The sequence below is a fragment of the Schistocerca gregaria genome, chromosome 8 (genome assembly GCF_023897955.1).
Source record: "Schistocerca gregaria isolate iqSchGreg1 chromosome 8, iqSchGreg1.2, whole genome shotgun sequence".
Classification (NCBI taxonomy): Eukaryota; Metazoa; Arthropoda; class Insecta; order Orthoptera; family Acrididae; genus Schistocerca; species Schistocerca gregaria.
The window spans coordinates 222504047-222522369 of NC_064927.1; the positions used below are offsets into that span (position 1 = coordinate 222504047).

The window sequence follows — 18323 nt, forward strand, 5'->3', positions numbered from 1 at the left end:
AATGAGAATCAAACACTCAGTGATCTCAGAAATTCAAAGCACATTCTCACACATTGACATCACCTTGCATAAAATGAAATTTACATTGTAGGTAATATTTTCAAACCATCATTCCCAATATTTTCCCGCATCTAGTTAGAATTTGTTTCAGCTGTTACTAAAGAATGTCAGAAAATAGGCATTACTGTACTTGCACAGCTATAATTACGGAAGAAGCCCCTATGTTTGTGCATATATAGCATTAAGAGCTCTTACATTATGTCATAAATGAAACAGGATATTGGAGGATACTCCAAGACCATCGTAATTTTGTAAACAGTACAAAAACACATAATTTGGCTTAAAGTGCACATTTGTATGTCCAGATTCACTAAGAAGTTGTTTCCAATGTGATATTAAGCTTTTCAGTGTGCTTTTCGGGATGCAAATTTTATTGGAGTATCAGTACTGTAGTCTCTCATGTTTTGTTCTTTATTATGGAAAAAACTGTATGTTCCAGATGATGAAAATGTGCACTTGGAATTCAGCAACAGCCACACTTTAAGTAATCAGAAGCAGGAGAAGTACTGCTCATACGTAACTCAACTGTGCTTGCGCATGAACCTGGTGGCAACTGCTCAAACGAATCTAATGCAAACGATTGTGATGTCACACTCATTGTGTTGTTACAAAGTATTGCATAGTCTTTGTACTAAAGCCTTTCCCACATTTTGTTGGCAGACACTTGTGGGTACATTGTGTTTTGTTGCTGTAAATGGTGCATTTCCTTTACAACTTCAGTTTTGTTTCTTTTTCTCTTATTCATAATTTATTCCTCCATTATTATTCTGCAGTAGTAGGATACAGTGAAATTCTTTGTTAGTGTATCAATTTTTACCAGTGAGAATTACAAAAAATGAACTGAAAACAAAAACAATGAAAAATTACCAGTTTTTTTCCAGATTTCCCAATTGTCACAGGGCACATACATCCTGTAAAAAGGAGTGACATCTCGAACCTTGTTTCTATGACTATTATTTTTTTTTTACTAGATCATAGTATTGAGTTGTATGTTTTATCAATGTAAAGATTTATGGACTACAGAGGAGACACCATTCTTAAAACAATGAAGCCAATTCATAATGGGATGTAGGAAATATGAAATAAGGACATGGCAAGATTTTAAGTATACTACAGTCAGTTGACAGGAGAGCCTGAACAACACTTTGGTGCGCTGTTTCATCAAGGATAAATGAAATAACAATTTTTCAGAAATATTCACAAAGTGTGGCTATATTCACAATAAAAAAGAAAACAATTACACTTATTAATTACGTTCACTCACAACTACATTACTTATCATTACTTATTTTATAAGATTACAATTCTACAGGGCTGTTTTATTCTAGACACTTTAAAACAAAGCTTGAAGGGATGTTGTAGAACACATTTGTGCATGTTTGGGAACTGCCTAAACTTTTGTGTACAATTATGAAAAATTTTCCTGCATCAAGAAAAGAAAGTGTACTTCCTGAATCATGTGACAGAAAATTACCACAGACTCATACTTCTATAGTCTTACACAATGTTTTCCCTAAAACTTCAACATTTGTTCATTTTTAATTCAAAATGGGATTTCAGTTACATCCTTTTACACAAAGTGTCAAAAATATATATACAAAGTATATAAATATATATACTCATTATTTATCCATTCTCATGTGAAAAATGATATTGTACTGATAATATATTTTTGAATTTTTCTGTTTCATTGCAAAAGTTTTTCTAATGTGTTTTATAGTATCTGCTTTCTCACACAAAAATTTATGAACACACAAACACTAACAGACTACCATATTTTTTATAAACTCTTTTCACAAAATTATGTCATCTTGTAAAACTAGTCTTTTTTTTTATTAAATCCAACTTCATGGACAACATCAGATGATATTTAAAAATTAATTTGAATATTTTATTAATTTTTATATATATGCATATAAAACATTGTTCTTTTGGAAGGATGTACACAGTAGTCTAATCTATACAGGGCACACTTCTGTTTTTGTTAATTTTAATGTTTTGATTTTATTACAAAAATGTTGTTTATGGGTTCTTGATTGGGAAACATGGAGCTTGCTAGAAAACTAAAATTTGAAGGCATCATTAAGGGGCCGGATTTGTACATGAAGTAAAAGTTGGCATCTACTGTCACAATAACCTTGGCACTTCAAAGCAGCGACATGTACTAAAGTACTGTGTCACTACACCTAAAACACTACATTTTTAACTTTTTAACTTTTATTACAAAAGGGGCTTAGCATATGTGAATAGGGGATTTATTTTAAAATATATATTAAAATTGTACTTTATTCATGAGCTTCTGAAAGAAAATTTATTATGATTGTGGAAATCATCACTGAGCTATCTTCATAATAAATAAAAATTTAAATCACACTCAAAATAAAACCACAATGAGACATTTATGTACTTTCAAACTAAAACTGATACAAATAGTCTTTTTAAACTACCATAATAAACAAATGATGTCCACATTATATTGTGACTAGGATTTTTTTCTTTCAAAGAAATGCTGCACCATTTGATATTTTGCCTTTCACTTGCTAATTTTAATTTATGTGTGAAATTTCCTGAATGAATATATGTCTTGAAGACATATCATTAGCATGTGAATGGTAGTCTAAGATGACAATTTGTAAGTAATAAATTGGTATCTCAGAGTATTCTGGCCCACAGTTTTCTAACTTTACACATCTCACAGAAAAACTGAACACATATTGAACACAACACGAGCAAAACAATTTCATACTTGGCAACACACTAAAACATATTAATAAATACTGCTTTCTAACAATGAGATGCATAACTGCCATTATGAGTTTGAAGAAAAATTATGCTGACCCATACAATGAGTTCTCTCTTTTAGAGACAAAATGAGCTTGAGCATTAAATTGCTACAATAACAAAACAAAATGATACCATTTAACAAACATTTCATCTGGCAATATGACCACATTTTCTGTATTCTTATGAAGTTGATCACGTGAACAATAAATAGTTACAAACCAATAGGCTTGTATTAATTACATTAAATGAACAAAAATATGTATAAAATCACAAACATATATGTACAAATAGATCACTTAGTATAAATTAAATTATAAATGAAATATCATATTGTCAAAATACTAGTCTTTTTCATCTCTTAATTTACTTCAACACAGTAATCATGACTCACTTCCAAAAATAGAGCAATCTTTTGGGATTTTGAGTGATTTATTTTAGAAATGCAGGAGAGACAGAGTTTTCCATGGATTTCCTATATACTAGAATGAGGTGGAAATTGGGAATTGAGGAGGGAACGAAAGAAGGCTCACTCCGAAAGCAAAAATATTTCACCTGCTTTCGCACCCTTTCCATTAAATAAGTTAAAAGCCATTAAAATTTAAAGAAATTCTCAAACAGTCAACTCCTCCATTGTTTTATAACATGTAAGCAGTCCTGCAAAGGACAATGATTCAGTCAGTTTCTTTTTGGGACAACATGAAAGGACAAATGTATTTAGCTTCAAAATGGCAGCTTTTACATTTGCATTCTGATCACATCAGTGGTGGGCTGAAACACATTCTGTCTAAATAAATAATACACTAGTTTTGAGCTTTTTAAAAATCAGTTCATGGAACTTAATTCAGTGAATCTCCCACTCTTAAAATTACAGACTGCAGCACTATTCTACCACAGCAAGTTAGTAATACATGATGTGAGATCAGTGCATTGCCACAAGGCAGCTTAAATTAGTATATTATCTACATTAGAATAAAATAGTTCAGTAAAATACCTGGGAAACTGGACTAGCTACGTAATGGTAAGAACGACTGCATGCAGACACTTAGAATCTAGACAGCAACTGCATAGATTCAGCTGCAACGTTCAGAGTCAAATGGAACGAAAACAACGTATACTTTGTGAGAGTACTTTCAGGTGTGCTAGAATTGTGAAAATTAACTGTGATGTCTATTTCTCTAAGATTTGAGATGAAATCCATCAAAACTTAGTATTAGGCATCTTCTTACAATCACAGATCAAGGTTATGACTTAGACTAAATATAAATTATATTCTCATTTTTAAAATTGTTTTGTTAGATCAGTTCAAGAAGTTGTACCCACACAATAAATGAAATTATTACAGCTGCAGATAAATTTCAGGACGTGTCAGTCAATTTATGTTGACTAGTGGAGGTAGAGGAAATAAGTAATAAAAATAAACAACTATTGGCTTCTGAGATTTCGGACTAGGAAGCATTAACATACAACTGGCAAAACAAGAATGAATCTTAATATGTGAGGACTAGGAAACGAGATAGTTATGTTACCACTTCAAGCTTTTAGTTTAAATGCTTCCACAGTGGTGAAAATCTTGATGAATTATTGACAAACAAAAGAAAAAGTAACCTAGTTGTTTTACCAGAACTGTACTGTGTTACTATGGATTGGTAGAAAAACTGTATCATTTTAGCACATCTGTATGACAATTTAATACAAAATAAGTTAGCATCAAGAAGTATGATACAGTTCTCCCTATATAGCTAGTACAATTAATCAGTGTACTATAAAGCAGATGAACCCAGTATTTGAACACTCTTCTGAGGACTTATAGCAATCATTGCATCATTTGATGCATCAGTTGCAACATATTCAAAATAAAGGTTTGCAAGATGCAAAGTGGCAGCAGCAGTCTCAAAGTAACACTGAAGATGTTTTGCATTGTGTCCTCACCACACTTACTTCCACCTATGTGATACAGCTTATATATGAGCACTTAGCAAGTGTGTAATACACACACTAAATGCACACACTACGTAGTGTCTATTGACTCACCAGAGGAAAACACACATTGTCTTCTTGCCTAAGGAATGAGAAACAAAACAAGTACTAAAGTGATACAGCCTTAGTATACAGAAGCACCTGGAAGTCAAAAGCAGCAGTGAATCACAGTTCTCACACAGTTGTTAAGCTGCAGCAGCTGCCTTCTTATCTGCAGCTGTTAGCGTGGGGCTATCCAACCGCACCACCTTCCTGGTAAGGACCTGTTACCATACAAGGGTGCATTGGAAACAAGGTTGTCCAGGTCGTGGTCGTATAAGTCGGTGTTCGCATAAGGAACTGTGCCGTGTAGGTGGGCGGACGGTCAGTAGGAGGCAGTGTCGATGGGCGTGTGGATGTCTGTGCAGAGGACGGCGATGAGGGAGTTGAAGCCGATGTTGTAACACCGAGTTTCCTAAGGCGCATCTTTTCTTCCCATTCGTCCCATCCGTGTTTGGCACGGTTTAAGTTTCGATGTTGGTAGAAAACTAAAGATATGCGTGTGGGTCGAAGTCTGTCTGGTCTCCGCAGGGCCGTTGTCGCGTGCAGCTCATGCTTGGCACACTCGAATAACACAGAACCATGACCTAAAGCTATGGCCACACCTCCCATTTGTGAATCCTTGAAACATTCTTCATTATCACAGTAACCTGTAACTTCACCTATTGGCTCTGCACGAGGTGGTTCTGGCACTGGCGGTGGGAAGAAGGGATGAGCATGCCCATACAGATCCCATCGGAACTGGTGGTGGTATGCAGCAGATGCGTGGTAACAAGCAGCAGCAGCTTCTTGCTTCAGTGGATCAGCATACGGATACCCATATCCATCTGGTGTAGGATAGGTTGGAGGATAGCCATAGAATGGTTGATGTCCATAACCAGTGCCTCCATACCGGAAATCCCCCCATGCAGGACTTTCCTGTTTGACTGGTGCCTGGGCTGCTGCTGCCGCCGCTGCTGCTGCAGCTGCTTGTTGACGTTGCCAGGCATCTGTTAGTCCACTAACTCCTTCTGAACTTGTTCCCTTTTCACTAGGTGGTGTAAATGGTTTCAAAAAGCTTTTGCTGTAGGTGGACATGGATTCTGTAGTAGCCACTGATGCTGTTGTTCGTGAAGGAGGTCTCGCTTTCGGTACACGAAACGGTGATGCCTGGGTTGGAGATGTGGGGGTGGTTGCAGTGGTTGCAGTACTAGAATTGTCCCATGTTGGCTGTTGTGTCCATGGAGAACCTGGTGAAGGCGACTTGCTAGGTGACGCACGAGGAGCTGTTGCAGCCGTCGCAGTCGCTGAAGCAGAACGCTGAGGGTATGGGCTGCTACCTAAAACAGGTAAAGGATCTGACCTGTAAGGAACTGCAATAAAAAAATCTTTGATTTTGTCTCTACAATTACAACTTACTTCTGACAGTATAGAACACTACAGTCATTCTTCAATGCTGCACAGTTTCTGTAAATGCTTGTAGCGTGAAAGTTACTTTCATCATCACAGTTATTTATTTTTATATAATGTAACTGAGCAGTGTGATACAGACTGAGTAATATGGTAACTGTCAAAGAAACTGATATAGATCTACAGAGCCCTTAAGAAGATGTACATTTCACTGAGGTATTTATTCCATTCATGAAAGGAAAGATGTAGGTAGACGTACGGTGTGTAGAGATTTAGAAAATTTTCCTCTGAACGTAGAATTCCACACAATGTAGAAAAGTGGCTGTCATTAATAAATGTTTACAAAATACTGGAAAATAATCCAACACTACGGGAAGCTCAGGAATAACGTATTGTTGTTTGAAAAGGTATGGAAAATAGAAGGAAGTAGAAACAGCCTAGTGGACAGCAGAACATGGTTCAAGTGACAAAGTTTAGATTACATGTCACATTTAAAATAAGGCAACCTCAGGAACACAGAATTCAAATGTAGAGTACAATACATTTGGTTAGATGGAAGGGAAATACCTGCTTTGAGAAAAACTTGTATGGAAGCACATATTGGTTCAAAATTACTGACTGATTGAAATACTTTTGTTAATGATCAATGTTCTAAAAGAAATAACATCAATAGTGATGGGAAAGAGGAAAATGTTAGAGCATTTAAATATTATCAGTTACACGAGTAAATATAGTAGATGGAACCTAAAAGGGAGAAGACTGAAAATTTATTTAATAAGCTTTGAAACCACAGGATGTCTCAACAGTGTAGTATATCGAACTCACCCTGCCACTGCTGCTGTGGTGACTGCTGTACAAATGGGCTGGTACTGGGCTGCGGGCTCCCAACAAATGGGTTTCCTGCGAGGCTGCTCGTGCTGTCCGGCTCGAATTCGGGTGTTCCCCAGCCCCACGGGCGATGTCGAGGGTGGTACATATCGGCTGCAGTAGTCCGTGCTTCGTAGCCCCAACCCTGGTATACGGGCATTGGAGTGTCCAGTACAGTGGATGAGACCTGCAGATGCACATATGCTATACTGAAGAGTAAAGCAAGAAACATACATCTCATTACTTGACGGATGAACTGTCTGAAGTGGGAAAAAACATAACAAAACATTTAATAATTTGGTTTTGGTTGTAAAATAGCCTTTGTTTATTAACTCTTTTCTTATCATACATAAAAGACACCATTCTTCTTGCCAAGTTTTGTAAGTTAACAATCTTCCTCTGGTATAGTTTGCACAATAAAATTTCCAAATAAAATTCCAGCTTGCATCAACATCTGCGTCCATGCTCTGCAACCCACTGTGAAGGGCATGGTATAAGGTACTTCTCATTGCAGTCATTAGAGCTTCTTTCCATTCCATGCAAATATGGAGCACATGAAGAATGACTGTTTAAATGTCTCTGTGTGCACTGTAATTAATCTACTAATGGAAATGCCATGTGGCTAGGGCCTCCCATCAGGTAGACTCTTCACGTGGTGTAAGTCTTTCAAGTTGACACCACTTCGGCGACTTGTGTGTTGATGGCGATGACAGGATGATGATGATGATGATGATGATGATGATGATAAGGACAACACACCACCCAGTCCGTGAGCGGAGAAAATCTGCGACCCAGCTAGGAATCAAACCCAGGCCATTAAGTATGACATTCCATCGCGCTGACCTCTCAGCTACCAGGGGTGGACAATCTACTAATTAATCTACCTTATTGCACCACCACTTCATTTAGTGGTCTGTACGCACCTCTACAAAACAATATACATATGCTATATCAAGAGAGAAACTTTGTCATTTTTTAAAAATATAATAAAAGTCCATGCAGGATACGGTGGCCAATGCGCAGTGACCAGATATCATACAAAGTGGTGGGCGAGTTCATCTGTTTGTTAGGAAGTGGGTCCGACATTGTTTGCTCCCTTTCAGCCAGTCTGCGAAATGGAATCAAGGTGCACAACCTACAGTATTTCTTAAATGATTTTGCGGAAAATACACGGAAAAAAAATCATTTTTGTGTTACTTATAGCTTTCTATGTTAGCTTAATGATGAGGTTATTGTGATATTTGCATTTAAGTAAGACACTGTGTGAAACTCAAAAATATTTGAAATGAAAAATAGGGGTCACTATGATTTTGCATTTGGTGCATATTACATAATATGTTCCTGTGTATAAATTTTAGCTAAGATATTGAATTTTCTTTAGCCTTGGCTAAAGATCTCATAGTCACCAGTCTCGATAAATTTATCTGATGTAGCCACACTCACTTGTGATCACACAAGTCAGCAATAAAACCAGAATGAAATAATATTCCTCAAATTTCATAAGTGGTTTGAGATATTTAAATAAGAGTTTCATAAGTAATAACACGCAAAACGAGAATATTTTGTCATTTAATTATTATGCACAGCTTCCTCATCCACCAAGTTATTCCACTAACTACAGACTTTTTTGATGAAACAATGTAATTTTTGAGGATGATCAATAGCTGATGAAATGAGAAATGCTGTGGGTTTTGGAACAGAAAGGTGAAGACATTACACATTTACTAGGGACGTGCTTTTTCATATGCTATTGACGTTACCTTTCCTCAGTTACTCACTTAATAAACCACAGTTTCAGAATTGTCTCACAGTTGTATCTACACATCATGTTAGTGAGGTGACATTGTGTAAACTCCCTTGTGTTTTGGCAAAAGCAGCAGATTTTAACACGGCAACAATAGAAATAGAGGGTTCACTCAAAATTTGTTACTCATGATGCTTCTCTGGAAGTTACAAACAGTCAAAAAGCTAGGCAAAAATAAATCACTGTTTTTGTTGTATTTGCAGCTGAATTCTTCCTAGATACTAATCAAAGCAGAGGTAACAGTAGATCTTTTTGAATGGTCACCTTGTAAGTGAGGGCATGGAGGGGATCAACGTAATATGTGCAAAAAACTGTGAGCATAGGCGTCAGTTTAGAATGGCACTTCCCCTCCAGTGTACAGCATTTTCCCTGAAGAGCCTGCCTGCAACCCCTATCACTACCGCTTTCCCCATGCATCACTCACTGATTGTGCACCTACTGGACACATTATTCTGCACACACTCTAACAATTGACGTATTTCTGAAAGAGGTTAATGTACACTACTTGTTCCCTTACTCTGGTCTAATTTCATTATTGTTTGTCTTGTAGAAGACAGTTGCTGTACTTGGATCTTTATTGGATTCCATCCTGACATTGTTCCATCGGTGTTTTCGTGTTACACTTCTGAATAGCAGATGGCAACACTAATCTGTTTGTTCCCGTTCCCACTTGCCACAATATGATGTTTAACAACAAAACTGGTCATTTTTTGTGTCTTCCTGTTAAATGAGAGCTGACTGATATAAAACTTCCACTGTTCATCAACTGCAGGCTCAGGTGGAGAGGGAGACTGGCACAAATAAATTAAGCTTATAAAGCCTATGCACAACCTCACTTATGCAAGATGGAAGTTGACACCACTCTAGTCTGCAGTACGAAAAAGACAGCCTCACTAGGCTACCATGGAAAAACTCCTTTAAGCGGAATATTATGGTTTCATAACTTAGAAACTCACATTATCAACTGGGTAAAAAAAAAGCTTTTATAAGTTATTTGAATGATCCAAATAACTTATTATTAACTGATTGAGAATTGCAGTGTGAATTAAAACTTACTTGTGAACTCTGCAGCTGTGCCTCCATCCCTTCTAGCATACTTGTCATTACATCGGCTCCCAGACCAGCTCTTGCAGCAGCTGCTGCAGTTGCTGCTGCTGCCGTAACACTGTTGGTGGTATTTGCTGATGATGTATTTGTTTCTTTGGGAGGCTTTATGACCGCATCTGGCTCGTCTTCTTTGCGCTTCTTGCCATGTCGTCGACAAGGCTGAAGTGGAACTGAGCGAACTCTGACTTCGCATGGGTATCTATAGCAGGCAGAAAATTTGGCATTCAAATTTGAGATTATGTGCTAAATTATCCATAATTATTAATCCAAAAAATATCCAAGTATCTCCTCTAAGATGCTTAAAATCTCATCTGTCATATATTGCAATTATCCATTCCTTCACCCATAAACATGTGGTGTTGGTAAATGTAGTTTACAGCAGATCAAAGTTTCAAAGCAGGAATCCTTGGCATAGACAATCATTCTTGAAAGCATTAAAAAAAATGTATGGTCTCCTCAGTGGATGTGTCAAGTGTTCCCAAGCCCAATAGATGCACAAAATTGTACAGAATTTCAAGCAAATAATAGTAAAATGATTATCATTCCACACAAAATAGACAAAATAAGTGTCCATCCAAAATTACAGAGGAAGGTACTACATAGTACAGTATGCTATCATTATAATAGGCGACAAGCATAGTGATAAGATTGTTCAATCATAGAAACGAAGGGGAAATTATGTACTCCTAAATTTGAGTGTCACCCATTACGAGCAATCTTTAGAAGTCCACAGCATTGGAAGACACAGTTAATTCCTCTTAGAACAACTGGCAGATAATTAATGTTTCTTACAGGTTTTTCTACTGTTCAGTGTTTTCTGTGGATAATTAACAGTGATATGTCCTCACAGCATTATTTAATAAGTATGTTATCTATTGAAAAGCCTGCTGCTGTGCTGAAAAGGTTCATGGTTAAACTTTTTTAACAAAAGATTATACATAGCACCAATAGTTCAGAAGTACTGCCTCAAAAGTTACATAGTATTCTCATATTTTTTCTGAGACAGAGATTGAATGATCAAGGTTAGAGACAATGGTACAGGAAGACCATAAATTGAGAAACTACATACTCGCAATAGATAGAAAAGAAACAAAGCAGATAGAGCAAGATGGTTGACAGAAAAATTTATGGAAATATAATAATAAAGTATTTTGCAGTGCAGGTTTTTTTGCAACCTGTTTGGAGAAAGACACACTGAAACTCAACAGCAGCTTAGCAAGGAGTTTCATAATGGTTCAGTGATAAATTTCAGCTGACAAAAAAAATTGAAATTTATCCAGGACATTCTTCTAAATATATCAAAATATGAAAATTTCCTCCATGTTAATTTAATGAATGCTGAAACAGTTCCTGCTGCTTCTTTTCCAAGGAGAAGTTAGTTAAATGACTGATAGAGCAATGAGTGCCTGTTTCTTTCCATGATCATCATAGTGAGTTGTGCCTCACACACAAATTCTTTAAATAAAACATTTCTTCAGGCTGTGCAAGAATAACCATAAGAAAAAACTGTAATTTAGTTTTCTGCCAGCATTATTTTCCTACTTGTGAGGCAACAGTAATACATAAATTTGTTGAAACTTTTCAAATGTGGAATGGTTGCTGTCCCTCTTACCTCCTGATTTTAAGTGGACTTTCCATTTTCACTACATCTGCCTTTACATGTATGATTACCACATAACTCAAAGAGTGTTCATAGTAATTATGCATCAAGATTTAAACTTGTAGTGGAATAGAGGAAGATCTTTCATGTTGAGTCTACTGTAGCAGAATTGTTCTGAAATCTCTTACTTATAACTTGTGTTTTATACACAACTTTGTTAGTGGTTCCCTTTTAATCACAATAGAGTCACCTGTCATAGTATAATTGCACTAATACGAAAGGGTGAAACTGAAGCTTTTGGCTCAGTGCATTAAGGAAGTGATAAGCAACTGAGCTGTGAATTAGTGATGACAGCAAGTAGTTACTTTGTGAGAGCCTCGATGGCCCCGCTCTTGACCTTGGCCTCCTGTGCTTCCTTGCTTCCAAACTCGTCCGTTTCATCCATGATGTACAGTGGAAGTACATGCAGCTGCTCATCATCTGGCTTTGACAGGTTTCGATGCTTTGTTAGACTCACAACCTGAAAAATAACAAAGTTTCCTGTTGTGCGTACAAATACATTTACACATAATAGTGCTTTGATACAGGACTTTTTCATGTGGAACTACTGTATCAGCAGTGCCTGCTTTCACCTCTAGTCTTTGTTTAAAAACCGCATTCCACAAAAAAAAGATGTTCTGATTTGTGGGAATAGAAGTGCTGCAAACCATGGAAAGGGCAAGATGCATGTGGATGAATATGGCCCACATAGCATTTGCTGCAGCACTGAGACAATGCACAAGTGCTCAAAAAATAACAAGGCAAGAAAATGCCTTCACCTGGCAATGAAACAATTTTGTTACAAACAATGCATTACTTTCTTCTAACTACCTAACTTGAGATTGCCCAGTCAAGACCCGAGACATCATCATTAGCTCTAAAAATGTGTAGGACAGTGTAACAGCAATAAGTGATGAGGATCATACAAATCGTCTTAAAATAATGGCAGTCAGCACGCCTTTGTTGAGCTACATGTTGCACAACTTGTCATCCACTGAATATATCTGAGGTAGCAATTTGTTCATAGCAATCTTCTGTCATTCACTATAGAGGCTTTTTGGATTTGCAACCATATTGCATAGGATAGAGTCCCCAGGAATTTGTGACTCTTACGTTGATTTCCTGTTATAATGTTAAGAATCTCTGGTTGGTTTGTGGGGATTGAAGGGACCAGACTACAAATTGGTCCCAAGAATCTCTGATTACAGCATGCAAAACATATTGTTTTATGGTGTTTTCATACAAATGTTAATGTAATCATAATTCTAAACAAAAGTACTGCAATTGTGTCTACATATATGAATGACACTGTCAAAATCCATTTCTGCACCTTCAAATTGACTTGCTTTCACACACTTGTTTCCTGAAATTCTTATCGACGAATCACAGTTTTGATGTAATTATTTTGGAACCCAACTATTACATTTATCCTCTTACAGGTGTATGATCAGGATGTATATCTTAGATATATATTATTTCAAGCATATTTTTGCCAGGTGTTTGGGAATCAATGCCTTTTTATTCTCTATCCATCTTGTCTTAATTTTAGCTGGTTCCTCATTCTGTGTTTATGTGTGTATATATTTATATTTTACCTCCTATTTTCTCCATGTCTAACACAATTTAGGCTTCATTTTACTTTCTGCTTTTCTTTTCCTCTCTTTTGTATCAGTGCTAAGAAGCTGATGTATTTGTCACATTGACAACAATGAAAAGGCTGTGAAAGAGACATTTGTTGAAGGATTAATAGGGCTATAAAAATTAGCAAATATTTTTGTACCAACCATGTAATTGCTCTCAACAGAACTTTTTGATTTTGTAAGACGGTAGAGGCAAGACTTTAGGAACTGCACTTTTCACATGTCCCTGTATCATAGGTGTACCGTGAGTACCTCGATTCAGAGTACACTGAAATCAAGTACCATGTGCAACAATGTGTCAGCCAGTGGGTTCACCATTGGTTACTGCAGACAGATGAGCAACAGTGTGGCAGTTCAGTGCCAGACAGTGATCAGTGAGCAGCCATATGACATTAACACCTCACTGTGGTGTGCAGTAGAAGCCACCTCATAGGTGTATCTCAGCTCATCAGACACCATGGGCACTGTGGTTAGCTTAGGCCCAGGAACTCTGCCAAGTGTGGGAAAATTTCAATTGGACTGATAATTTCAGTATACAGTGGCATATGCTGAAGGCAGAGCATGAGTATGTTTAGAAACCACATCACCTGATGCGTCACACTTCATAAATATCTCCATTCACAGTGTTGCTGAGAGGTTCAACCACTAATCTTCTCATAATTGTAAAACATCTGAGAAGTACATTCTATCATGATAAAACATGTTTTGTATTAATATTGTGTATTGAAAATAGTATTATATGGAACTGTACAATATTTAGATTATTAAATTTGCTAATACTATACTTACCACAGTGCACCCATTATTCATGTTGTGCAGATCTCGATGAGAATGGGCACAGAAGTCAAGACAGGCTGTGACTCCAGAAAATGGCCTTCCAGGCTTGAATCCTAATCGGCATTCAGAAGCTTCTCGCTCAAACTGAGTCTGGTTCCGAAATGCAGCTGGGGCAAGTGTCTGATACAGTGGTGACAGGAGAGTTGCTAGAACATGCATTCGCTCCTCCACCTCTTGCTCCTGCAAAAAAAATTCCTGACTGTACAATCTGCTGCCTGTGTGTTGACAGAACTAAAAGAAACAAGTGAACCATCCCCCAAAATGGAAAACATCTTTCATATTTTAATACCATCTAAGTTTAGCACTCAGATTTGTGCTGGATAGCTGAAAAACATTGCCAGTGTATAGTTCATAATGTGACCGATGTAAAATGACTTTGTCAGTTTAAAGAAGCAGTGAAACACTCATAAGAAATGAATTAGAGATTTTTTTTAAAGTATTTGACAGCAAAGAGCATCAGCTGTGTGAGCTAGAGACTTTTTAGGAACTCTCATTGTGAAGATGTCATACTTTTCTTTCTGTGATAGAGAAAAATTCTGGGTGGAATAAAAACAATAGAGTGAATAGTGATAGCCACACACCATATAGTGGAGATGCTGAGAGGAATATAGAAACAAAAACAGTAATTGAAATATGTAACTGAGCTTGTTCAGCAAGCATTTTCAAAATCTGATGAAATGATTTGCAGATATAGACTTTCAAGTGTAATGAAGTCACTGTGTACTCAAACACTCAGTACCTTTACAACTTTAAGGAAAATTAATGTGCAATGCATGTCTATATATAAGAAAATGTTTAATCACATTTCAGCTCAAAGGTGACATATAAATCTAATATATGACAACCCAATGCAATACTTTTTTAAACTACTTGCCAGTACATCTTAAATTTTGAGAGTTCTTGAACTGAATTCTACCCCCAAAATTAAACATTATGGCAATTCAATAAAAAGTTAATAATCCAAATTTATGTGACTAATGGGATGGCCAGAAACAGTCTGTAAAGCTTGTAAGGGTGTTGCATGGGAATCTGTGCTGAAAAATAATTGTTAAGAAACAATTTGATACTTTTCACCATGTCTGAGTTATTTAGCATTGAAATTAGCCAATCAGATCACCATGGAGGCAAATTCGATAAGCCTGCCAGAGCAAGTGTTGCCAGATGTGTTATTTATTTGGTTTCCAAAGATCTGAACGAACATAGCTATTAATGACCTAGCTTAAATTTATCACTTCTGTAAAAGGCACACTTTAACTGGTAACGAGTATTTCCACAAGTGATAACTCATGGACCTACAGATGTAGTGTATTGCAGTATTTTAGTGGCTACAAGTGCTTGAATTTGCAATTTCAACAACCTGATTGACTAATTTTACTGCTAAATAACTTGAAAACACCACAACATATTACTTATTAGCACACTCTGCCTTGTAACATCCTTACAAGCTTTTCAGATTGTTTTTGACCATCCTGTATAGTGGCTGAGAAGGCATTAATATTACCTCTCTAAATGTTGCATAAGAACTGCTACAGCTGTTGCAAATCATTTATTGAAGGTACAACCAGTTTTGTACTTTAAATTACATCATCAGGTGCAAATATTATAGTGGTCAACCAACTTTTACATTCTGAACACAAAAATTTCTTGAAAACTTGGGAAATTTCACAAAAAGTGATAGTATTGGATTAAAACTTGGTAATGAAACAGGACTGCCAGCTGAAGCCACAGTGGGAGGGAACACTGACTGTGTTCTTGTATGGCAGTCACAGCATTCCATCCCACTGTGGCTTCAGCTAAGGTTCCAGTTTTATTGCTGCATTTTAATTCATGACTTTTGCTTTTTGCAAAATTTCCAAAATTTTGAAGAAGGGGTTGGGATCAGACTGTAAGAGTACCTTGATCACTCCAATATTTGCACCTAATGATGTAATTTAAATTATGAAACTGCTTGAGCCTTTAATAAAGGGTTTACAATAACTGCAGCAGTTTCCATTCAACATGCAAAAGTTTGGCTTCGGATACTCGCCCAATAAATTGTTATGTTATGCCTCTTTTAAAAACTGCAAAGGATATTTTACCATCATCAGCCCAGTTGCTTATAGTTCAATAACTTGCCCCCATCTGTGACTTGACATGCTATTATTTTACATTTGCTAGTACTGGTACCTGTTGCACTGGTCTGTCTTTTTGTGAAATTAACACATTTTTGATTCAGATTTTCCTTTTCATTCAAAACACACACTAACTGAAAGTAAAAATATATATTTGGTTTCAGTTCGTTTGCTTTGATTCTATATTGTCTTTGATCAAGATTACTTCAGCCATTATCCTAAAACATGGTCTGATATATCTGTTTTCCTGCAGCCTGAAGTAAATGATGTTTGCTTACATTAAAACACATTTAGTTATCTGAAAAAATTAGTACTTTGTTTCAGTTTTGACACTCACCTCTGAACGGACTGATAGCCTGAATTTGCGCACTGTCTTACTACGGGCATACTTGCACCCATTGTAGTACATAGACCATGAACATCCAAAAGAAAAAGAAGCTCCACATGTGTCAGGATCCAATCCCTGACAGGCACAAGTACGAGGTTCATTTGTGGCACAGCGACGAGTCGTCGGCAGGCCAAAGCGATTCAACTTGTGCGTTAAGAGACCATAGGCACGATCAGCCTCAACAGCTGGCACACCTTCCCACGCAACCATTACCACTACTATCCATGCTGTAGAACACTTGTGACCCTGGCGGTGTTTTACAATACATAATATTTTTTCATCTACTGAAGAACGACGTATTATCTGTAACACAAATTACGAAGATTTGCACTAAATTTCACATCAGAGAGAACATTCTTGATAAGTCATATTTTAAAATCTCAAGCACACCATTTATCCTGTGTAAAACTCTTTGTACAGTCTACCTTAGTGAAATGTATAAAACATAACATAAGGCTCATAACCAACAATGGATGAATGTTCCACTTGAGAAGCATGAAAACTCAAATTTTATGTCAGGACAGGTTACCATTGGTACCCACCATATGCACAGATTTTAACAGACAAATATTACTTCTAGAAATTGACCCAAAGGAAAGAGGATACTTGATTAACAAACAAAAAGAATGGCCTTAAACTAAAAAGCACTAGACATTTCATTAGAGAATATACAAATACTACTGTTTAATTGCATATGGAGTGTACTCTACTGGTATGAGGAACTATGATATTTTAAGAATTGTGATAATTTTAAATGCATGTGGAAAGCTAGGGATAATTTCAAGGAGCTTTTTATACTGCTCAGTTTTAATGGACCTTTGCAAATCCAGAAGTGGTTAGGAGATGAAAGTTTCTGAAGTCAAGAGAGATCAGGCCTCAATAATAATGTACGTAGCGGATGTCTAAAGGCAATTTTATCTGAATTCATTCACATATAGCAATTCTTTACAGCAGTGCTCATGTAGCTTGGAATTGAAACATAGCTGTCATGAGCATTCTTGTGCACAAGACACACACACACACACACACACACACACACACACACACACACACACACACACACACACACACACAACACAAACAGTAATTTTCTCAACTCACCCATTTGGCCAGTGGACACCCCTGCTGAGTTTTGCCTTCTTTGCCAGTGTAAACAACTTTCTCAAAACGGATGGCTTTCCCTTGGAGACCTGTCCTTGACTCTACATCTTTGCGTAGGTCAGGAAGATTTGGACCTGCTCCCAAGTGAGTGTAGTAAGAGCCTGGTTCCGGTGGGCCTTAACAGAAAAGAAAAGTTGGTCAGTTTATGTTAATGGGTGTTAATTCTTAAATACATGGGACTAACACTTCGAAATAAACAGAAGTTAAATGATGTATCATATTAACTCCGAATGTAGATTTAACTCTTCATGTTTTTTATCATAAATTTTCAGACAACTGTCAAGTTACCTGTTTGGTTTTGCAACTAGAAAACAACAGAAACTGAATTATGCAAAGCTTTTAAATTCCAGCTCTTGTAGAGTTTTCCGATTCTTTACACAGTAGGTGACAAATAAATTGCTCTGCTTAAGGCCTTCCTACATAAGCATTCTACATACATTTCATCTGGAATTCTGTTGGTGTCTGTTGCTGCAATTCCACAAATTTACCCTGCTTTAAATGCATACCACTGATCATAATT

General features: G+C 36.7%; 1 protein-coding gene across 8 annotated transcripts in view; it reads right to left on the reverse strand.

Moving 5' to 3' along the window:
• Window positions 1-1254: 1254 nt before the first annotated feature.
• Window positions 1255-18323, reverse strand: part of LOC126285408 (DNA N6-methyl adenine demethylase) — a 452634-nt gene continuing 435565 nt past the window's right edge. For 4 of the 8 annotated variants that reach the window (XM_049984759.1, XM_049984761.1, XM_049984760.1 and 1 more), the window contains 7 exons: window positions 17744-17919; window positions 16592-16945; window positions 14096-14323; window positions 11993-12147; window positions 9977-10226; window positions 7075-7303; window positions 1255-6179 (listed from right to left, as the gene is read on the reverse strand). In XM_049984759.1, coding sequence (XP_049840716.1) covers window positions 5053-6179; window positions 7075-7303; window positions 9977-10226; window positions 11993-12147; window positions 14096-14323; window positions 16592-16945; window positions 17744-17919 — 2519 coding nt within the window. In that variant the 3' untranslated portion in view covers window positions 1255-5052. Of the gene's footprint in view, window positions 6180-7074; window positions 7326-9976; window positions 10227-11992; window positions 12148-14095; window positions 14324-16591; window positions 16946-17743; window positions 17920-18323 lie in introns of those variants that run through there. The other 4 variants (XM_049984764.1, XM_049984763.1, XM_049984762.1 and 1 more) reach the window with 3 other exon arrangements.